A 25,327-nucleotide genomic window follows, 5' to 3' on the forward strand; every position below is an offset into this window, starting at 1 on the left:
GACTGTAGTCTTGGTGGTCTGCTGCTCCTGGGTTTGGAATGAGAAGGTCTGGGAAGGGACTGGAAAAGACCAGTTTTTAGAAGGCCAATGTCTACTGAATCTAGGTGGCTGTACTTATAAGAAATATTTAGCAGTTTGCATAGATTTAGCTTTTTCCTCCATCCGTTTAAGGACTTCTTCTGCTTTATTGCCAAATAGACGCTCTTGGTTTAATGGTGCATCTTGTAATTTTGCTTTGACATGGTCTGGCAAGATTTGTTCCTTAAGCCAAGCATGCCTTCTAAGAACAGACCCAGTGGCAGCAGCCCTGCAAGATGCTTCTAAGGCATCAAAACCACATTGCAAAGTATGTTTACCAACTTGGTTAGCAGAATGCATTAACTCTTGTAAATCTTTATGTTCTGCACAATCAGGAATCAACATCATTTTCTGTTTAATTAGTTCCATAATATGTTGCTGATAGTTTAACATATGAAACTGGCAATTTAAAGCCCTGATGGCAAGAGTAGCAGAGGTGTATACCTTCTTACCCAGTCTGTCTAAAGCCCTAGAATCCCTGACCAAAGGGGTAGGATTTTTGGCTGTTGTAGCCTTAATGCCTTTAGGTCCCTGGGAAATGGTCTCTGGATCCACAGCAGGATTCTTAAAGAGGAATTTGTGGGAGTCAGGTACTCTATAGTACCTGTCAGGTTTCCTGGGAGCTGGAGGCAAAGTATCAGGGGTAAGGCTGGATTCCAAGAAGACATCTACAATTTCCAGAACAGGAGAGATAGCTAGAGGCCTGTGCTGAGGCAAGTTTAAAAATTCCCTGAGTCTCTTTTTGGACTGAGAGTAGTCCTGGCTCTCCCAGCAGAAATGCTCTCTAAGGGTATGCAGGGTTTCACCAAAAGAAAAAAATCTTCTGATGGGCAAGCAGAGGGAATGGAATCCTCTGCATCAGAATCCTCATAGGTAGATAAGGGTATGTCCTAGCAATCAGAAGGGTCAGAGTTATCAGACTCCTGATCTAAAGAATCCGAAGGAAAATCAGTTCTTGGTCTTTTTGAGTGGGAAGGCTGACTTCCCCTAATTAAAGTAATAAGGTCTTCAGCCATTCTAAGCATTTGCTTTTGTGGCATGTGGGCCTGAGAATGCGCTTTGGTCGTCAGTTTCCTAGGCATAGTGTGAACTCTAGGCCTGAGAAATTCGGTATGTTTGGTTTGAAATGAAGTTGTTGGTTTAATATGAAAATTGGAAGGCCTGAATACACCCTCAGAAGCCGGTGCCTGCACAGCGGCTCCGTACCCATCCAAGGTAGGGACATCCGTAGGTTCCATAGTCGAAGAAGCATCTTGTGGCATACCGCACTCCAAATGGGTCTCAGTAGAGGCCTGTAAATCTGTAGAAGTAGTTATCAGGGTCTGCAAAAACGCCTCACTGAGTACCGGTGGACTGGCGACTAGCTTAACGGTAGCGTCGTCTGCAGTTTTTGACCTATGCGGTCTGTCTCTGTCTTTATCCTTATTTTTTTTGGAAGATCGGTAGTCAGATGGCTTATCAAAGCCATTTCAGAATACAGAGATCGAGAGTGAAAGAATTTAGCGACAAAAATAGCCCAACGACAAATAGTTCAGGCGTTGAGCAACACACAAAACCAACAGCGAGGGACGTCGTGGTCTGGGCCTAAACAGGTGATGCAGTAAGAATGAAAATCTCTGTGAGGTATTTGCTTTCAACAGGAAAGACAATTATTAATTTTTTCTGACATCGGTTAGAGCAAGAAAAAAGGATCCCCAATGGGGTACTTATCTTTTAGAAGACTTCAGGTCTGAAACTCGAAAAACAAAAAATTCAGAAGGCGGCAGACTGGCACTTGCGAACTGCTTCTGCTTCGGGCACCGCACGGCATGAAAGACTGATGTAATGGCATCGGCTGCATGTTTTATACCCCTGACAACCTGACGTCATGGAAGAAGTGACAGCATCCGACGCAGAAATCCCAAGAGTCTGGTATTCAGGCCGACTGAGGGCTACCTGCAGGCACATAACCCAAATGTGATGACTGCAACAGTGAAACATGAAGAACATCAAATTGTTTCTGTTGTTTTGATATCTTCAGGCAAGGACTACAAATGTTACCAAGAAAATTTCCTTAAAACAGGTCCAGTAGCTGCAGTTCTGGAAAGGCATCTTCTGTATCATAACTACATTTTATAGAATGTCTAGCTACCAGAGTAGCAATTGAGTAAGGACAAAAAACAAGATTTATTTTCTGAGTCAGGACAGCTTCAGACTAACTTCTTCATATTGTACAAAAGGAGTAGTGGATACCTGGACATAGTGAGTTTGATAGCTAATGGCCCAGAATGAAAGTGTATCAGAAGTGTACACATTTTCTTTCTTTTTCTTTTTCTTTCTTTCTTTCTTTCTTTCTTTCTTTCTTTCTTTCTTTCTTTCTTTCTTTCCCTGTCTGTAGCTCTACTGTTCTATCACTGGGCAAGGCATTAGTACAGGGGAAAAGCTTAGTTGCATTGTTAGACTCTCTCCCTCCATCTCTCTCTCTCTCTCTCTCTCTCTCTCTCTCTGTCTATATAGATGTATATCACAGCTGGAGCCAAAGAGGGATTTTTTTATATAAAATCTTGGGAATATCTGGTACCTTATAAAACCTATAAGGTTTCTTAGGGACTGGTGGTTATGGCTTAGAGTTCAGGCCAGTTGTCAAGAAAGTGTCCTGTAAGGCCTAAAGCACAGGATGGATGGCTAAGGGCTTAAGGAATCCCATATTGAACAAATCATAATATTTCTGTTGCATCTCTGAAACCTGTTTTCCCGCCATCATCCTTAAATAATGTCACCAAAGGACAATTCATGTAATGGGCAGTCAGTGGAAAGAGTGTCTTCAGATTTGAATCCTGTTGGGGAATTGATTTGAAAGGAGTAAGGAAAATATTCTATCTCAGAATCTGAGTCCTCTTCCACCAAAAGTGCCTCTAACCTTCTTATGAGGAGAAGAAGGAGCTGGGGAGGAAAAAAAAATGAAGAGGTTTTAAATAGCCCTTACGAAAAGTCATACCACTCCTTCTGCTGGTCAACGGTGAAAAAGCAGCAGAAGGAGAGTTATGGTTTGTTTTCAGCTTTTTCTTTTAAGTGAGGAGGATCCATCTTCTTATGTACCTAAATAAGGGTACCAGGAACTTCTTCTCAGATGACAATCTGTGGAACGGCCTCAGGTCCTTCAGATATAATCAGCCGAGGTTCCCTACTTGCGGCCCTTGCCAGCCATCAGATCAGTCGTATGGGATGTGCCATGAAGCTGCACCTTATTATTCTCTGATGGAATCATGACAGTGGGAGCAACAGCAGAAGCCGGGTGGTCTGAGGGTTCATCTTGCACCACAACAGAGAGGTCCAGGTCCGACCAGACAACCGAAACTTCTGAAAGTTTTGACATTGACGTGTGTGTGTGTGTGTGTGTGTGTGTGTGTGTGTGTGTGTGTGTGTGTGTGTGTGTGTGTGTGTGTGTGTGTGTGTGTGTGTGTGTGTGTGCATGTATCTAGCATAGTTATATATTGAGATAAAAATAGTTGATGTTCATTTCATTGAATTTTATTTTATTGAATCACATATCACTGAACAAACTAACTTAAAACACATTTCACTTAAATCATATTGCACTGATTCACAAGTTATAGAAAGCTGTAGAAGTCTGCAGGCAATCACTGCTGGTACAATTTATGTTTTTGAATCAGCAGTGGTTCACTCTGGATGCTTTTTTATTTTTTCCTCCATCACCGTATGATCATGGATTTAGAATGTGTAAATAAGGGGTGGGGTGGGGCAAAGACTACTAATATAGCCTGGTGCAATAAACAAACTTTTTAGGTAATTTGTCCTTTCTGTATGAAATGTTCTATTAAATGTTATTCTATAGAATGAGTTTTCAACAAAATATGTTTTCAATTTTTTTTAGTGATTTGAAATTCAACAAAATGAGATTCAGTAAAAAGAAATATAACGTATATGTGTGTGAATGTATACCAGAGAGATGTGTATACTTTAAAATGCAGAATTACCATAATATCGACTTGCAGAACGTTGAGATGAAAACCACGAAACTTTACATTAATGAACGTTCACATCATCATAAGTTTTCACCCCCAAAAAGAGGCAGTTGGCCAACATAGTGAACTTTGCCCTTTTCTCCACTGCAGTGTGATCTCAGAGTTGGTATATTTAGTTAGGGGAGGTGTGGGGGGTGCCCCACATGGGGGGTGTGGGGGTGAAGCTCCCCACTTGGGTGGGTTATATTTGCTTTGATTTATTTTTTTATTTACTGTTAGCCAAGTGTTTACTTATCTGATGAAAACTTATGATGATGTGAACTTCGTTAATGCAAAGTTTTGGGGTTTTGTCTTGACATTCTGCAAGTCGATGTTATGGTAATTCACTGTTTTAAAGTAGATCCACGCACACAAACACACACGCATGCATACACACACACACACACACACACACACACACACACACACACTCTCTTACCTCCATGATGAATGTCCTGTTGAAGTCAGGATAGCAGCACAGTAGAAACCAAAATAAAATGCACCAGAGCCACAAGTCACATGACTCAACTCTCAACAATTTCACAAGATAGTGAAATAAATATATAATTTTATTAGAGTTAAGCACTTTCATCCAAAAAGTCAGGACTTCATTAGAACTGTTATTACTAGATGTCACAGGTTTAAATAAGTCATTTAGTAGTCACATGGCTAAACCATTACCTAGGTTTAAAGTGCATTTGCCCATTAATGTAAAAAATAAAAATTCAGTTATTTAAAATATAAATAAAACTCTTCTTAAGTTAATTATAAAAGTAACATTCTAATAGAAAGAAATGTTTTATTTTTGTTAACATTCCATCATTCCAAGGAACTTTAACATCTCTAACATCTCTTTGGATTGTTCAGCTTTCCCTGAAGGGACATTGTTTTCAGCTGTTACACCCCTCTGTCATGAATATACTAACTGCATTAATCAACTTTCCACCAAGACGATGATGATGGACATAATTTGCATGAGAATAATAGTATTCATTTTTGTAATTGTTTAAATATATTTACTACAGTAATTTAGAAATTTCTGATGAATACTATTATCTGTTTCAGAAAGATATTACATTTGCTCCAACTAAAAAATTACATAGCTGACACCCTGCTTGAACTAAAAATGCTCACTATGAAGTTAAATTTAGCTTTCTATTTTAAGATCAAAGAGAAAGATAATACTAATAACACTAGATACATAACTTTTGTTAGAAGCAATGTCTTTATTCACTCCCTTCCTCCCTGCTATCACCCTGTTTGAAAGGTTGTGTGAAAAGAATATCAGAAGTAGCACACACAAAAAAGTAGGATTATTGTTGTTACTTCATAACTAAGGATGAAGAACAGCTTCTTTATGATTTAGTGGGCAAAAAGGACATTGGGATTATGAAGCCTGATAAGGAAGGGGGCCTGGTAATCAGAAGTAGCACAGACTACTCATGTAAAATGTTTCAACTGCTCCGTATCACTAATAAGTATTGTTGGGGGTCTAGGACTGAGATTAAATAATTGGCAATTTATTAACTGATATGATGCTGCAACATGCTTGCTATTACCCCAGACATCTAAAGGTATTTAGTAGTAGAAAGATCTGTGATCCCTTCAGTTTTTTGTTATGTCTTAAGTGCATAAAAAATCGTCCCTCCCTTTCACCCCATAGTGTCTGCAGAGGGAGCTAAAATCCACCCTTTGTCAGTTTACCTTAGCAGACGACTGAAGGTATTCTGTTATAATCAACCATGAATGGTAAAATCCATGTGGGACTTTTTAGGTAATTTAAATCAACAAGTGTTTTCAGCCTAAGGGAACTTTTGCCACCTTAGATGTGGTGGATTTGATTTCTTTCATTCCACATGTAAAATGTTTGAAGTGGTTGTATGAGACCCTCCTAACGTGATTTTATTTCAAATGTGGACATTAATGTTTTTATGACACTTATGGAAACTGTCCTGGATAATAATTTCATGTATTTTGAAGGGTATTTTTTAAACACAAGAGTAGAATGGCTATGGGAGTAGCAACCACCCCCCCCCCACATGCAAATCTAATTATGTGATACTGGGAACAGCAATATGTTTGAAATTCTCCTTTTTACAAATATTTTAACTTATATCGAAGATTTTTGGATGACATTTTTATGCTTTGGAATGACTATGAGGGGAGACTAAGGGACTTTGTGGAATACATAGATGGAAACACATCTTTTTTGAAATTCACTCACAATGCATCCCATGTAAAAATACACTACCTAGATATAATGATCAGCAAGAACATGGAAGCAGGTATGTTTGTTTCAACCATTTAGAGGAAGCCTACCTTCAATAATTCATATCTACATTTTCAAAGTTACCACCCTTTCTAGGAAAGAAAGGTTTGGTTAAACGAGGCATGGTGAGGCTTGCTAGGATAAATTTTGATGACACCACATTAAAAATGAGCTAAAAATTTTGATATATATGTGTGCGTTCAAAAATAAGATACTCCTATCACCTTCTGTCAACTCAACTCTAAGGAATGAAATCCTGCAGGGCAGGGCAGGAAGTACAAATCAATTTTGTGGGAAGGGCTACCAGTTATTAACAGTTCTGTTAGTTACAAAAATGCACCTGTTAACAGTGGTAACTTTAGAAGAACAATGATACTTAAGTATGTTGTCTGATACCAACACTATAAAAAGGTCCATAAAAAAGAATTGGAAAATGTTTAATTGCTTTGATGGAGCTCAAAACATTGGGTGAGGTGACAGATTTTACATACAAAAAAACATGTAACTATAAAGGAAAATTACAGTCACCAAAAGCAAATGGTAGTACAAGTAATAGAAAAGGACTGCTGAAATCTGGACTTTGTAGGCAATGAAAGTTCATCTATACTGGTCTAAAACTGAAGCTTAACACATTAACAATGAAGTAATATTTAATGGAAAATATACATGGAACACAAAAGGAGTGGGCTATTTATGTTTCTGTAATTATTGTCATTATTTTTATGTGCGTAAAATGGAGAGAACTATACACAAGCTTATTTATGAACATAATTACAATATACAAATTAAAAATGACAATATGTTTTGTTTGTTTGTCTTGAGCACATTCCAAACCAACTCAGGGGAGGCCAATGGGAACTGAAACTAGAATACAAATAACTGATCTGGCAGCTGTGGCTTAATGCAGGTTGGGTTAAATGACACCATACGTTTTAATAATGTGCTAAAATTAAGAGCTGTTGTGTGTTTTCTACAAATACCTACCTGTTTTTAATTAAGTTCATTGGAGTGATGGAATGTTAACAAAAATAAAATGTTTATTTCTATTAGAATAATTAAGAAGTGTTTTATTTGTATTTTAAATAATGGAATTTTTATTTTTTATTTTAGTGGGCAAGTGCACTTTAAACCTAGGTAATGGTTTTATCATGTGACTACTAAATGGGATATTTAAACCTGCGATATCTTGTAAAACAGTTCAATAAAGTCCTGTTTTATTTGGACAAAAGTGCTTAACTCTAATAAAGTTTTTTTTTATCTATTTCACTACCTTAAAGAATTTTTGAGAGAGTTGGCTTGTGCGGCTTGTGGTACTGGTGCATTTCATTTTGGTTCTACATTTCTCGGTACTGGAAACACTTTTGTGCTTGTATATAACAGCACAGTATGTAAGCTATAGCTTAATTCATCAGAAAATTCTAAACACTTGAACATTTGACAGATATGAACCCCTCCAATGACATGATATGAACATGTATATATATATTTTTTCAAATACCAAAATGGAGAATTCTGCATCATAGTTAACTATGCATATAACTACGAAACTGAACTCACCTAAAAAAAATGATTCCCTTCCTCTGAGGTGGTTATAGGTACATGGGTGTTTACATGGCTAATGATCACAAGGGCCTTTTTAAGCCTAGCCATGCATCCCAAATCTCTGGCAAGTTCTGGTACCCTTATAAGTGAAGCAGGGGCTTGAAAATATTTTTACAAGGTGGCAGCCCCAATGTGAAAATACATAAAGGGGATGCAGATGGACTACCACCTTGTAAAATATTTTCAGTTATTTTCGTTTTTAGTCAAATTCTGTTTCATATTATGCTACGGAATCTTCCACTTTGGTTATCTAAACTAGTACCACATAGAGGGGTGCTGTTTATGCTTATGATGCATTTTTTCTTTGAACTAAGGTGTCCCTGCTTTTTCTGCAGTAGTAAGTAACTGAATTAAACCATACATCTCAACTGTCCAGATTATTGTATCATATTTTTGGTGTGTTGCTCATAAAATTTGTGGTTTTCTAGCAAATCAGTGAGGACTGAAGCCACTAAATAATGACACACTTTTAAGTTTCAGACTTCATATCCTTCATAAAAATGCATGCTAACACAAATCTTGTTATTCTAGCAACTTTCTAAGTTTATAAGAGCAATATTTAAAATCTGGCCTTATTTTTCAACCTTTGTCCCCCCATTACTTCAGGCTTTTAGGCTTTGCCCAGATTTCTTGTGCAAAGATTTTGAGAGGTATGTATTAAACTATATTTTTCTCTGAGCAACTAATTAGCTTCTTGCCCATACAGAGCCAAAGCACTACAGTTGCTATCCAAATGGTCAGCATCCTTCTACTTCAAGGATAATTTCCACAGCATATAACTGTTATGGCAGGTATGTCACCATGTCATGCCAGCAAAGGATCTCATTTATGTGGGCATGGTCACACATGTCTACGAGGTGTCACAGTTCTCTTCTTACAACCAGCATGCTGCTAGTGTCAGTAGTCTTGCTTGAATGTCTGCTTTCCATGCACTGATTTAAAACTGGCATTTCTTTAATGGTACCTTGGGTTTGGACCTAAACCAGAAATTTACAACCTGTGGCTTTATGGCTGCCCTAAGTCCCCATGCTGACTTAAAATATGCATAATCTTCACTTTAGCATTGTTAATGTGGTTAATTTTAAACCAATTGTTAAGATTAACAAACATTTTTGTGAAAACCTAATATGCATTTTCTGTTCCATTATTCATGTTTAAGCAGGAGGCTATAAACACTATTATGAGTTTCACAATACTTAGTTATTGAAAGAATGTTAAAAAAACTGCCCTTCTTATCACCTTTCACCTACATGACGATTTTTGGTGAATAATGCTGGCAACGGAAGGCTGGAAGCTTGTAAAATATTAGTTCTCTTCTGACTCTGAGGTGGAACCAAATATTTATTAATGCCATGAATACCTATTCTTAAGAATAACAGTTGTTTTTTTTTTTCTTTCCAGTTTCAGAAGAGTTATTCATTTAATGTACAAAAATAAAAGAAAGAAAGAAAAAAGACAGTTCCACGAGACTTACAGCCCCAGGTACTGGAAGGAAGAACACTCAGTGATTGTAGCTTCATCGACCATTTGATGTCCATAGTATTCCTTGTGAACTTCCACCAGGTCTTTAACAGGTACATACCTGAGGAATATATAAGCCAATTATTACAAGGTGGCACATAGTGTTTTCATGTCAAGTTGCATAACCTAAATATTAGATAATTATCCTTCCAAACCATTAAAAATAAACAAAAGACTATATCTACTCAATGTATCACTCTCTGTACTGCATACTGAAAAATTCAGTCTCTTCTACTTTAAAGTATATAGTAGATTACTGCCATGCAAAGCCAGGATGTAATAGAGGGAAGGGAACACACTAGCAATATTGTTGTCTTGTGCCACAATGTGATCCAGAATGTCCTGGTTTGATTATATTCTGACAAAAATGAAGAATATTTGACAACATTCAAAAAAGTACTGCTTACGCATTTTTTTAATAGCATGTGATATTTTAATCTGAAAAAATACAATGTAGTACCACATTTATATACAACCATTGTTGTGGGTTATTTCATAATTATCTCATATTTTATCAAGGAGCCCCTAGACAGTCTCAAAGAGAAATTCCTTGAGCATCAGTAGCTCAGAGAAACAGAAGTCAAGCAGCATAATGCTGGATGCTTTTTCAATAGGAAATCATTGCTGCTGCGATTTCTAATTCTGTGGTGGCAGTGATACATTTTTAGGGAGATTTCTACCTTCTTTGAAAAAGTGCAACCATGGAGTTGGTATATAAATCTTCAGGTGGCGTGGGAAGCTTAGCCCCTGCAACAAACAAGAAAAAAAGTATTTTTCTCCATTTTGGTTTTCTGGCATTTTTTTTTTCTGTGGATATGTTGACTTTAAGGGAGTCGGCGTTTAATAGTAAAGCCATTTTATCAATGTGGTATCAATTCTTTACTAAGGACTACTAGTTCTCAATCAAATGAGTTTTATTTCCCAGCTGTATCCAGGCCATATTTTGACTTCCTTCTTTGTATAAGCTCAGGAAGGTCAACACAGTCAGCAGACAGAGTGCTTTCTTTGATAAATATCAGCACTGTTGTTAGAAAAATATGTATTTTAACATGTATGAAGTGCTAGTTTAAAAGCAAATAGTATATAATGCATTTTATTCTATTTACTATATGGCAATAAGAATGATTTTACATGTAATTGCTTGAAGCTTTGGAGCTGCAGTGTATTTGAACTCTGACCCTGGCAGTAGCCAGCTCAGCAAGCTTATGTTTTTCACTAATGATTATCTGCTGGGTCAGGAAAATTAAATGTATAAAGCTTTGAAAATCCTTCTTCCTTCCTCTGAGATAATTGGCCTTGTGAATATTATCAGAGATAAAGCACAGTTGCTAAAGTAATGTTGCAAGAAGAACAAAGAAGTATATTACAAGACTGAACCGACTATTGTATTCGAGCAGGACTGAAACCTTGAAAGAATAACATTTTACAGAAAGACATTATAACTCACCAGGTGCTTTGCAAGGCTGTATTATTCCCATGGGAAAACTTTTAAAATGTATAACATCAGCTTTTTCTTATGAATAGAATATTGCAGACCATAGTGATGTAGGTGCCCTGTGACTAACCACGTCAGTAAAGTGGGCACAGCTTGAATGTATGACTATATAAAATTGTGTATTTCCTACATCATGTCAGACAAAACTCTGTACTTGTATGTTTTTTTGCCTCCTGGTGTACACTAGTAAACTTTTGCATCTGAGCCTCCTGTGTGTTATCATTTGTTTTTATTTAACAACTGTACAGAAACAACCAAACTACTACATTTTAAACAAAACACAATCTAACTTTTCTTTTAAACAATATTACCACCTATAACACCCCATCCCCTCCAGAGTCAACAAATAATCCCAGAACATTAGATTTCAATCCTCAGCGGTTTCTCTGAAAACCATAGATTGTAAGAGGAACACACCAAGAAATATGAAGCAATAATCTGGACATTCTACAAAAATGTGGACAGCTGAGCGATATGAAAGGTGAATGCAAATTTAAGGGATTGTGTTACACTGCCTTTCTAACAGTGATTGTTAAGTGTTTATGGCTTTGAAAGCCAATAAAACAGTTAGCATTCTTTTACTGTAATTTGTAGTACATGGAGCAGATAAAGCCCCATGCACTACAAAGAATTATGATCAGATTTCCGATCCTAACCTACAATTATGTGTTCTTGATGTGGATGCCAAGATTCCTCAAGAGGTGAATCTTGACATCCACACCTCAAACATATAATGAGACAGTTAGGATCATAGACCTCTATATCTTATCCTGTACTTTACATTTACTAGGCCAAATACACTGTATCATACTCACCACCACCTTACATTGTTATGATAGGTCACTTTACTGCTGTTCTACTGTTATAAAATACTATGGATCTAAACTTTGTCTAAACACTTAATCTGATCTACCTTTTAATGATTTTTTATATCATTGTCTTTTCTGTATTGTAATTATAATTTGTATGCATACTGACTATTCATATGTATCTTGTTAAAATATTTTTTTAATTTCTCACAATTGTATACTCAGAATGACTCATCACACTATGTATGTATCTTACGTTACTTTCAGTCTGGTGCTTTTCTCCCTGGTCTTCAACTGAAAAGGGGTTTTCGACCCAATCAGGCTTTCCCAGTCAACAAAAGCAATAAATAATGTTTGAGGTCTCTCACTCATTCAAGGATTCCCTGAAGCACATCATTTACTTTTTTTAATCAGCAACAGATAGCTTTTCTAGTGGGATAACTGAGTACAGTGTCTCTGGCCAGCAATACTCTGTTTTAGTGGCTTGAAGGATTCATTAGTAATAGGCAAGGACACCAAATCTTCAATTTTACTAATACTCAGGCACCATGGATAATAATGAATGTTGTTTTACTACATCTCTATATACATTTGATTAAAACAATGTATCAGTTATCTGGGTTTCTGTTGCTCAAACAAGAAATGTTACAGATCAGGTACAGAACAAATTTCGGTACTTTTCCGTTAATGAGACAGCAGTCATCAGCAAACGTAAATGTGGTAATGTTTCTCTGAACCTTTCTCAGTAAGTTTATTAGTTGACATCAGGTGATAATATCAACAGAAATGTGTTTCTGGCAAGCAAGCAACCTCCCAATCAGTATGTCTCAGGGGTGGCTTGTATGGCAAGGATGCCTCACATTTTTCATGTGATCCTTATAAAGACTGTGTGGTTTTCTGGAAAATCACTGACGATTGATCTTGCTAAATAATGCCACACATTCGACTTTGCTAACATAGAAACTTATTACAATAACGAGTTTTAGGTTTATAATACCAATATTAAAAATGTTTTTCTATTTCTTGGGATCCCCCACACACATCTTATTTTAGACTATGTCCACATTTCTTGCATTAAGAAGTTGAGTGGTAGGAGTATGAAGTCACAAAATGTGGGAAAAACATATCAGTAAAACCCGATGTCAGTGTTACATGATCATCCATTCAGTACTGTCACAATATTATAACTACTTAAATATGAACCCACACTGTAATGCTGTGAGGCATATCTGTCAATGGGCACACACTGACAATGGGGACACAGGACTCTGAAAAAGAGACATGTGGTGGGACACATTATATCATGAAAACAAAAGGAAGTGCTCCTCTTTCCAAACATGTCCTGATTTTTAGGGGTCAGTCTGTTAAGAGTTGTAATGCTGTGAGGCATAAATGGGGAAAAAGGCCTTGTAAAAATAGGAACATCTGTTGAAAATGTGAGCATGTGGTTAGGATAACATTTGTGGTACTTTTTCATGTACATTTCACGGCAACATTTATGTTTGCCGAGGACTGCTACCCTATTAACAGAAAAGTACCCAAATTGCCATAGAACTGAGGGCACCACCTTCTGAAGTGCTTCTGTGTCTAGCCCATTTACGATATTCAGTGTGTTCTTCAGAAATATTTGCATAGTGCAGAGTAGGGATTGTATGCATTGTAATTGAGTACCAAAGCTCTTTGTGATTTATAAAGGATGGCACACAATGTGGCATAGTATCCACGTACATAGATTATGCAAGTGTCCCTTCTTCTCAAATCAAATGCTGTCCACAGTCACAGCAACATCAGAGTACCATCTGGTACTCTTGGGGAAAAGTTATGGACTTCATGGTGTTGCATTTGTTAGCACAGTGATTTCCTTTCTCTACTAATAGGTTTCTCAGCATATTTGTGATATCAAACAAATTAAGCAACATAACATATCCATTGCATAGTAAGATCTTCCCATCTAGCTACAGAATTCCATGTGGTGCAGGCAAACCTGCTACAGGAGGCAATCTTGTCCTACCTCCGTACACACAATGATCCCGGTAAGGCCCAACCAATAGGAGCTCACAGAGCACCAGGTCCCCTAATTACCATATCATGGCAATGACCCTTGCTCTGCCATTGTTCCTAAATACTCATACTTTTATGAATCCCAGTCAGGCATTACTTACTGATACTTTGTTGACTGGGTTAGTCCCACTAGGCCAACGGCTATTTTTCAGAGAAGTCCTGAGGTAGTATTCATGGTATTCACAATGAATAGAGGAAATCTGGCAAGGATACCATGGAACTTTTCTTACTCTTTTCTATAAGTGCCTTGGGATCGTTTATATCCACCTGAGCTACCATCAAATCAGTTAGATGGGAACTTGGTCTAACATCTTATCCAAAGGAAAGATGACAGTAGTGCAAAGTGCAGCAACTGACACACACACACACACAAACACACACACACACACGCACACATACAAACACACACACACACACACACATATATATATATATATATATATATATATATATATATATATATATATATATATATTTATACAGATTCACTTTATAAGCTCAAAATTCTGAAATCTCGAATTTCAGAATCTCGAGTCCATAAAGTGGAAAATCCAAATGCCCAAAACCACAAAACCGTGAAAGCCTAAATCCCGAAACCATAAAACTGCAAAATTCAAACTCCCGACACTTTCAAAAACCAATACAACACACACGCACACAACTAAACAACCACACACACCTACCCTTATTATATGCAGGGGGACAAGCCCCCCTGTATATATATATATATATATATATATATATATATATATATATATACACACATCCATCCACAAACTTTTTTTTTCTCATTTTTGCACATGGGGTCATGGTGTCACTTCAACAGTGACAGTCCTCTAGAGACAAGGTTCACAGAGTTGGGCGGCTAGTCCTGCCATGGCTGTACTTCCAGTTACACATTCAGACCTATGGCCAATTTACAGTGTCCAATCCACCTACTGCATATCTTTGGAATGTGGAAGAAAACCCATGCAAACACAGGGAGGACATGCATACTCTGCAGAGAAGACACCACTGCTGAGAATCAAACTAGAGAACCTCTTGCTGTGAGGCGATGACACTATTAGCTGTGCCACTGTGACATGTATATATATATATATATATATATAGAGAGAGAGAGAGAGAGAGATACAATAAAGCATGCAAAGCTTACTTTAGCACATAGTTCTTAACCGTGTTGTGATTTCATTCTCTACTGCGCTGTGTTGTGATTTCATGCAACGCAGTATAATGAAAACAACCACTGGGTTGTAGACAGGACTGGAAATGAACTCATCACATGTGTACATTGTACATGACTGCGTGCAATATATTCATGTGCACAACTCATGAAGAATAGGAGTCATTTGCACACCACCATTAAAGGCCATGAGCTGTATCTACAAATCACAGTCTTGAATATTACTGTCCAATACACACTGAGCAGAATACTTGTACAGCGCTGTGCATGATGAATATGAGATCCTATCACTGTGCAATAGACAATTCTCCACAAAAAATTATGTTGTTCTTATTCTGAAGTCTCAGCACTGCCCTCAGATTGGTACATTTTCACTTCACTTTATTTATTTAACAGAGGAGGCTGGTCTAAGGGCCCTTTTCATCCATGACTCAATGCATAAAGCAATTCTGTACATAACAATCATTCAAACGTATAAACAGTGACAAGGAAATCAAGCGAATGGAGACATCAGAGAATGCCATACTGCCAAAAAATGTATACATTTTGAAAAAATTACCCATAGGCAAACTGATACGTTGACAAAATGATAACTGTAAAGGCCGTAGTTTGAAAAAAAGACTAAATACAAAGAAACAATACTAAAATGAAACATTTATAATAGTAGAGTGGCTGACATAGCATTAAATCACATTGCAGAATGACAGCAAAATGAAACTTCAGCAAAAATTATAGTGACAAATGATGGACTGAGAAAAACACACACTGACAAAAAAGGCCCATGGAAAAATGATAAGTGGCATGAATACACACAGGCAGAATAAAACAGTGGTAGGAATGACGTATTTGTAAATGAAACATTTTCAAAGAAATAAAATACAATTTTAGAGTGGCAAGTTTGGGAAGAGACATAAAAAGGCCATGGTAAGTAGAACAATAGCAAAATAATGTATTTGTGAGTGACACACTGTGCATATAAACAGACAGACTGATACACATTAATATAGTATAATGGTACAGTAATATCTCAGAGAGCAACTAAAGAGCAATGCTGAAAAATTGAGATTATTAGTGTACCCCTGTAAATGTAGGCTTATATAAGCAAATATCAAGCACACTACAAAGCAAATGGCAAAAAAGTGAACATAAAATGCCAACCACACAATAAAGTGAGCACATAGTAAATTAAAACACAAACAAACTGATACCAGCATAAACCCCTACAAATTAAAAAAATACAAAAAAAGTGTTATAAAGGAAGAGCAATTCCCCAGCATCCCCAGGTGGTGGGGGTCACGCCCTCAACACACACCAAATACTTAAATTTACCAACTCTGTAGCTGCACAGTCTTGAAAAAGGGAGAAATCTCCCTGCAGGCAGGAATTACTGTCATTGTACACTAAAAAACAAAAAGCCAATAATTCCCTAACAGAAATAATTTCTACCCACAACCATACTTACTACAACAGAAACAAACACCAGCTCAAACTCACCCACATGCAACATAACGCAACATTATCTGTACTACTACATGAAACTTACCATGCACATAATACAGTCAGTTATTAGTGATCATACACGTCTGCATTCACATGTCTATGCATTCGCCCAGTCCAGCAGCCCTACAAACTGTTTGCCCAAATGCAAATTCATTCCACTTGAATACACTCAAATTAAGACAATAACATCACATGCATATCAATCACTGGCACATGAAACTGGCAGTGAGACAAAGTAAAAGACAATGGGGAGATGTGACAAAGGACATTCTAAGACCATCTAATGTTAGTGAGAAATATTAGAGTTCCGATATGAAAAAGCTTCATAGATTCATAGGTACTTACTAGGATATTGATCTGTGAGGATCTTAAGAAGCCTAGCCTTACATTCCCATAGTGTTTCTACCTCTTATATTTTGCATATAAATAACCCAGAGATGTGCTGAACAAAGATATGTTGGGACGTTTACGTTTCCCTTATCCATGAGATGGCTGATTTTCTGAAATTATATGTAAAACCAAAACAGCAAGTGCAGTTCAGTACAAATAAATCCAAAAAGCGAAGAACCAGAAGGTAAATCTTTGCAGGAACCACGAATTTATTGATAAAGCTCTCCAAACACACGTAAAAAACGAACTACAGACAATCCACTCTGCATTAACGTTGTTCACAATATACGTTTTCGTCCCAATACTAGACTTCATCAGATGATCACATAAACCCCAACCAACCCCTTTTATAGGGCATTCAATAAAACCATTATTCAATTAATGTATTAATTAAAACATTTTGTTTAAAAATCATTTAAAAATTAATTTAAAAGTGCCTATAAATTCAGATCTTATGCTCTTACAATTTTATTACCATGTCCCATGGACATGATTAACTATATTCCACTTAAAAATGTCATCAAAATTTTTTAAAAATAAACTTATTTAAAAAATTATATGTGTGAATCCATTGGGATAAATTCATTAATATAAAGCATTATAGATAACAGATATCCAGTGCCATCTAGTGGCCATTTTATTTATTACATCCTTTATATATATATATATATATATATATATATATATATATATATATATATATATATATATATATATACAGGGCTCACCAAATCCTTAAAGTATAGTTATGACGAATCACTTGTTCTAAAATATTCCTTGTTTCTAATTTAGGTTCGTTCATCTAAACCTTTTTCACCAGGCCCACCATTAAAAAGGGGGGTTCTTTAAAAGTATATATGGTTAAGATTTTATATAAATAAATATAAATGAATAAAAACTTGGATGAATCAATTTATAGTTTAGCTGCTCTTAGCTTCAAGATGGGTAGTATACTAATATATTCATTTAAACCAGGTGGGTTGTAGGCTTCTAATATCATTTGCCACCACAATTCTCGATATTCTAGCCTTTCCTCCCAAGGCCCCCCTCTTATATCTTTTTCTGTGTGCTCTAATACAGAGAAAATGAAACTAGCTTGGACACATACTTTACTATGCTTATACAAACCATTAGTTTCTTTACAGTTCTTTATGTCATTAAGGTGTTCATAAATTCTTCTTTTCAGTTTCCTTTCAGTTTTCCCTATATAGAAGGATTGGCATTTTTTGCAAATAGCTACATAAACTAGACCTGTGGAATCACAATTATAAAAATGCTTTTCATTGACGATAGTCTTATTTCTGCTGTCAATGAAGGTGGTGTTACTATTAGAAATATTGGCACATTGGGCACATCTTCTGCATTTATAAGTGCCTTTTCTCCTTCTATCCTGTGGATCCAAGGAATTCTTATTTTCTAACAGGTTTCTTATACTTAAGGAACTTTTGTATACTATTTTTAACATATTGTTACCCCCTAGGTCTAATTCTGTTAGGTCCATAAATCTATCCCATTCTTTATTAAAAATCTTCTTTATTTTACTATTAATAGTATTGTATTCCAAAGTCAGGGCCAAGTCAAAACATTCATATTTTTTGTCATTATTTATACTAGTTGTATTTTTATTTCTTACTAGAGGGGCAAATCTAGTTTCCCTTGCTAAAACAACTTCTTCTCTAATTTCTTTAATGAATTTACTAGGATAACCCCTTTTTTTAAACATACTTTCTAGTAAGTCTCATTCTAAAACAAAATCCTGGTCACTACTGGTCATTCTACTTCCTCTCACGAACTGACCCTTTATTATATTCTTTTTAACATGTATAGGGTGAGCACTATCATAGTGTAGGAAGGAATTACAGTAGGTAGCTTTTCTATATATTCTAGTTTCTAAATGCCCTTCATTTTTGTATATTTCAATATCCAGATATTGTACTATATTGGGTGTCACCTTATAAGTAAATTTCAGAAAACTACAAGTATTATTAAGATATAATAAAAAGGAATTCAATTTTTCTTCCCCTCCGGTCCAAAATAAAATGATGTCGTCCAAAAAACTGAAATTATATGGTCTTAACTAGTAGTACTCATCAGCAATTATTCATTTCCCCTCTAGCAGTTTCAGATGTATACAGAAGTTGCATGTCTTACCAGGTTAATTTTAAATCTCCCATAACATCAATAACTTCTAATTTCTATTGGTAAGTGATTAGAGGTATCCACTAAAAGCTTTGAATGACTCTTACACTCAAAGTTAAACCAAGTCTTTTAATGGGTGCCACAGTGTATTTAAGGGGTGCCACAGTGTATATCAATATGGAGATCATTGAATTTCATATTTTTGAGAACCTTTTATAGTGAAACCCAACTCAGCAATCACGGCTCACCGGCAGACCGCATAGGGGAACTAGCACATGTCCTCCTGTAGAGCCCATTGTAGCCTTGAAAGGGAGTTTTGCTGATTATTTGTAGAGCCAAAGGTGGGCAACTTGGCAAATCATTTATATATTCCTTTTACTGAACAGAGCTCCTTAGTCTTCTGATCTCAATACATAGTTACTAGTTTTAATTTGTAATTTTTTGGCCAGAAGTGGGTAATAGTCATGAGGTAGAAGTTTAAAGGTTAAGGGGTGCCAATACTAATTATGATATGTTGGGGTTTGTTAGGGTGGCGAGCAAACTGAATATTCATAATATCAAATCATATGATCATAGGAGTTTACTAAGCTATCAGTCCGGAGGTCATTTCAAGCCTAGCCATTTCATCCCAATGTAATACCATAGATATGCTAGATAATACCCAGGATTGCATTTAATAATGACTGCCCATGTTCAGAAGGGTTGTGGGCACTATCCCCTGTAAGAATTTATGGTGCCCTATCCACTCGTCCAAGTTCCTCTTGAACACTGACATAGACATGCTCTGTTTCACATGAATTGGTAGCCTATTCCAAAGATGCAGCAGTTGCTGGGAGACAAATCTGTCCCTCTAGCATGTCCTATTTAAGTCACAGTCCATAGTTAGATCCCTGGAACTGGTAACTCTAGTCCTGTTTGATTTATGGATATGCAGTAAGTTCATTAGGTTTGGGTCTGAAATTGCTCTGTATGCCAGGCATAAGTCCCCCCTAAGAAGTCTATATGTTACAGAGTATAGCGACAGGGACTTTAGTCAGTCTGTGTAAGGCACGTGCTGCAGTCCCTTGATCTTTTGTTAGAAACTACTGAGGTCTCTCAAACTGCTGCAGGTGCTTTGTATGGTACATGCCGAACAGTGTGTTATACTTGATTATGGTCCAGATTAGTGCCGAATATAGAGGGGTTATAATCTCCATTGGTCTTGAGGTGATGTCTTTACTAATAAAGTATGCTACGTAGAAAGCCTTTCTTACTACAGTAGATACATGGTGATCGAAGTTAAGGTTGCAGTCAACTTGTGATCCCAGATCCCTTACCACTTTGTAGATACCAACTTGTGATCCCAGATCCCTTACCACTTTGTTGATACCAGCTTGTGATCCCAGATCCCTTACCACTTCATGGCTACTTAGGGCATTGCTGTTGATTTGATTGCATGAAGGTTCATTGTCTTTGCCAAAGGGAATGATGATGCATTTCTTCACATTCAGTTTGAGACTGTAACTAAGACACCAGTCACTGGTCTGCATAAGATCCTCCTGGAGTATACTGACATCATTTTGGGATTCAGTAATTCCACCCAGTTTGCAGTCATCCACAAACTTGGTCAGCCACAACCCCTTAGTTTTGGCCTGAACTTCTGAGAAGTATATACCAAACAGTAGGAGGCCCAGCATTGACCTCTGTGGCACCCCACTGGTGACAGGTCTGTTGATTGATGTGGAGTCACCCACTTTGACATTGTGTGTCTGCTTTGTGAGCCAGTTGGCAACCCATCTTATAACAAAGGGGTTTACATTCAGTTTGCTAAGTTTATCAGTAATGTGTGAGTGTGGGATTGTGTCAAAAGCCTTTGCCAAGTTGAGGTACACTGTGTGCACAGATTTTCCCTCATCAATGGCCCTGGTCACATTTTCAAAGAAATCCACCAGATTTAACATGCAGGATTTGCCCTTAATGAACCTGAACTGGGTTGGATTCAGGGTATGGAGGTCACCTATATCTTTATCTATGAGGTCCATAATATTACATTCCATGGCCTTACAGATGAGGCTGGTCAGACTTATAGGTCTGTAATTCCTTGGGTCTGTTACTAGGCCACCTTCGTGGAGGGGAATAACTGTTGCTGTTCTCCATTCTGAAGAAAAAAAGCCTGTGGTTATTCTATGATTGAAAAGGGTACTTAATGGTGATGCCATTTCATGTTTTAGTTTGTTTAGAAGACAGCCTCGGGTGCCGTCTGGTCCCATAGAGGCTGTGTTTTTTGCCTTGGACAAGGCTTTAATGACCTGCACTTCAGATATGTAGGGTGGGGGGAGTTTGGGGGAAGGTTTGTGATAAATGTGGAGGGGAGAAGAGAGTGAAAGTTTTACCAAACCTATCCGCTAGCAGGTTTGCTATCTCTGTGGAGTCAGTGTGTGTGTGATACTGTTAATCACTAGTTCTGCACATGCTTGGGTCCTACCTTTTAGGCCACATATGTAGCTGTAAAAGGCCTTATGGTTATCCTTGGCTGTGCTTGCTAAGTTTTTCTCAAAGAAGCCCTTAGGGGATTTGACATGTTGGCTTATTTGCCTGTTGAGGCTGAGGAAGGTTCTTTTCTATTGTTGGGGCCGCGCCTTTGTTTTCTTGGACAGCAACTTTTTGCATTTATTGTAAAGTTTGTTGATGCTGAATGTCCACCATGACAGCTTGTTTTTACTTGGGGCTCTGGCTTTAATTCTTTCTGGTACAGCCGAGTCTATACACTTATGCAAATTATTGTACAGTCTTTAGTGTAAGCTTCAGAGTAGTTACTACTTCCAGCTGGGGGAGGGGCTTGGAATACATTTATACCTTCAACTAGGAGGGTATAGTTTGCCTTGGTGAAGTTTTTTAGTCTGATGTTGCCCTTTCTGAGTTCTAGTGTTAGTGCAAGGTTGAAGGTTGAGGCAGTGCATTTGTTTGGCAAGTTAGTGAGTACCAGATCTAGTATGTTTGTTCCTCTTGTCAGGGAATGAACAATTTGTTCCAGGGCATTTGAGTTAACAAAGTCAAGGACTTTTGCACTAGTGAGAGAGGGCTAATGTAGGTTTCCCAGTTGATGGTGGGATAATTGAAATTCCCCATAACCAGAGTATTCTGCAATATTTGGATTGACTCCAGTTTGGTCAAGTAGGCTTCATGGTCGTCATGACCCATGGAGGGGATCTAGAATTGGCTATGACTTGAATCGGGGTCCTAACCTAAACTTGGAGTAACTCCATGGAATTGCTCAGTATAACTAGATGCAAGGTAAATTTATCTCTAATATAGATAGAAACATCGCCTCCTTTGCTTCTCACACATTCTTTCTGCAGTCTGAATGTGTGGAAGACATTGTAGCCTTGCAAGGCCAGGGTAATATCTGAGGTCTTGAACCAGGTTTCTGTGATTGCAAAGACAGCTTCATCTTCCAGTGATACAAGTGTTTCCAGAGTGTACAGTTTTTGGTTAAAGCTCCTAGCATTTAGCAGCATGACCCATATATTGTTTTCACTGGCATCAGTAAGTTTATTTTCGAGACCTTCCCTAAAAAGGTACTATGGGGGAGGCAAGAGCCTTTTCCAGCAGCCAAAATCCTAGTGGTGCTAGGTACAAACCATCTCTGGCAAAGCAGCGAGGTTTGCTGACCATGGCTTCCCAGGCTGACAGAAACTGGATCCCCTTTGAATGACACCAAAAACCAAGCCAATTATTAAAAATCAATAATTTTTTGTTTATACTGTGGTGTCATTCTAGATGAGGGCAGAATGATGCTCAAGGCTAGGCACATACTTGCTTAGGACACATACTCATAGAGCTCAATCATGTCTCTCTTCATATAGTCCAGTGAGGTATGTCTCAGGTTGTTCATTCTAACATGAAGTATGACAGAGTCATAATGGTACTTGTTGCTGAGAGACCTGAGTGCTTGCATGATCTGACAAATCCTGGCACTGGACAGGCAGCTGACCAAGACTTTCTCCTTTTCCCAGACTGGTGAGTGTGTTTAATACTGGCAGAAGTGACTGAAAGTCATTTGATCGCTTCTGCCAGTGTTAAGTCCATGCAAGATCATCTAAAGTAGGGATCAGGGAATTTGCCCTTTTCCCACTGTACAGCAATCTCAGAGTTGGTATATATAATTAGCAGGGGGTGTGAGGGCTACGGGGGGCTTGGCCTTGCAAAAAATATAAGTGTTTTGTAGTTTCATTGTTTTGGCTTTTGATTCTTTGGGATCAATTGTTACCTGTTTTGACATTTATGTAGTTCGATGCTTCAAAGTTTACCCATATATGGATAAATAGATATTATTTATTTATTTATTTATTTCAGTTTGTTAACGGGAAAGTCCATTGGACCAAGGTAGCCCATTTTCAATGGAGGCCCGAGGACAAAAGCTCCAGACAGAAAGACGATATACAATGTATTAGTACAGCATATGAGAACAACAGTTTAACATTCAATATACAGCAAGGCAAGATTTTACATGTCTTGAAATATATGAGCTGAGTCAATCACTTATAAGATATTAGCAAAAACAATAAATTTATGTTCATTTAATACACTACATGTATTTAGGCAAAATAATTGTAGAGAGATGAATTGAAGCAGTGGCAGAGATTAGAGTAGAATAGAATAGGGATAGGTATCAGGAATCCGGTAGGATGGGTACAGGAGCACTCCCAAAGGGAGTAGAGGTGAGAGTGGAGTAGGGTTTTAAAGGATGGTAGGTTATGGGGTAGTTCTAAAGTAAGGGGGAAGAGAGTTCCATAATCTGGCAAGGGAGAATGGTAGTAGAAGTTGCCCTGGTGCGTGTAAAGGCTTGCAAAGTTCTAAGAGGTTCTGATTTGTGGATCTAAGTGTTCTATGTGACTGGTGAAGTTTTAGGGAAGAGGAGAGTGATGGACAGTTAGAAGGTTTGAAAATTAGCTTGTGTGCTGTAGTTAGTTGAATGAAATTTAGGTAGCTTGGGTGTTCCAACCAATTTAGAGCATGTAGGGAGTTGCAATGGTGAGTAGAGGATTTGGATCTTGTGGCAAATTTTGAAATTTTGTTATAACATTTAGAAAGTTTAGATTTTAGGGATGATTGGAGGTTAGAGAGTAGCGGAGCTCCATACAAAATGGAGGGTAGGAGGTAGGTGGTAGATAGGAGTTGTCTAGAAAACAGAGAAAGGTAGCGCCTGTGTCGATAAAGCATACCAAGTTTTTGATGAGTCTTTTTAATATTGGTTTGTAGGTGGATATCAGATTTTAGCTGGTCATTGATAAGAACACCCAGAAGTTTTGTATGGGGAACTATTTCAATAGTTGTTTTGTTTAGGCTAAGTATAGAGAAGGATGCTTTGACAGCAGCAGTATGTCTAGAAGGGGTGAAGATCATTATTTTAGATTTGGAGGCATTTAGGGCTAGGTGACTGTCAAGCATCCAGGACTCGGTGTAGGAGAAGGCTTCTTGCTTAAGGTTTATTAGTGAAGGAAGAGTTTTGGCTGAGCAGATGATAGTGGAGTTGTCTGCGTATTGCACCAGTTTAGCATTGGAGATCTTTTGGTGGAAATCATTGATGAAAATGTTAAATAGTAAAGGACCCAAAATAGAGCCTTGGGGTACACCTGTTGGGGTGTGAAGGAAAGAGGAAGTGCAGTAGTTCCATTTTACAGCATGTTCCCTGGCTGAGAGATAGCTGGAGAACCATTTGACAGAAGAAGAGGAGAGATTAAGATGGGAGAGTTTAGAAAGTAGAAGCACATGAGAGACAGTGTAGAAAGCTTTAGATATGTCGAGGAGGAGCGTAGAAACTATGTTAGTCATGAGCAGGGTTAATGATTTTGAGGAAGGAAAGAAGGGCAGTGATGGTGCTATGTCCTGGTATAAACCCGTGTTGGGTAAGAGTTAGGAGTTGGTTGTCCAATAGGTAGGATAATAGTTGGAGGTGAATACATTTTTCGAGTATCTTAGAGATAGGGGATAGGATAGCAATAGGGCGAAAGTTGGAGATTGAACAGTTTGTACCTCCTTTATGGAGGGAGATGATGAAGGCTTTTTTCCAGAGGTATGGTACATAGGACTCCTGAATGGAATGATTGATTAGGATGCTGATTGGAAGAGCTATGCCATCAGCAGCTAGTTGGAGAAATTTGAATGGAATATCATCTGGGGCATTAGAGCGAGGTTTTAACTTTTGTAGGAGCTTTTTTATAGTGTGGGTAGGAATGGATTTGAGAGTAAAAGGGGAGGACTTAGGGTTCATGGATGTTAAGTTTTTGTTATCAGTTA

At 37.6% G+C, this 25,327-nt stretch overlaps 1 protein-coding gene across 1 annotated transcript in view; it reads right to left on the minus strand.

The window, feature by feature from the left end:
* Nucleotides 1-25,327, minus strand: part of GPLD1 (glycosylphosphatidylinositol specific phospholipase D1) — an 871,054-nt gene that overhangs the window by 531,991 nt on the left and 313,736 nt on the right. Inside the window, exon 8 of the mRNA XM_044065746.1 lies at nucleotides 9,428-9,535. Coding sequence (XP_043921681.1) covers nucleotides 9,428-9,535 — 108 coding nt within the window. The remainder of the gene's footprint in view (nucleotides 1-9,427; nucleotides 9,536-25,327) is intronic.

This window comes from Protopterus annectens, chromosome 3.part0 (genome assembly GCF_019279795.1).
Source record: "Protopterus annectens isolate FY-2018-M chromosome 3.part0, PAN1.0, whole genome shotgun sequence".
Classification (NCBI taxonomy): Eukaryota; Metazoa; Chordata; order Ceratodontiformes; family Protopteridae; genus Protopterus; species Protopterus annectens.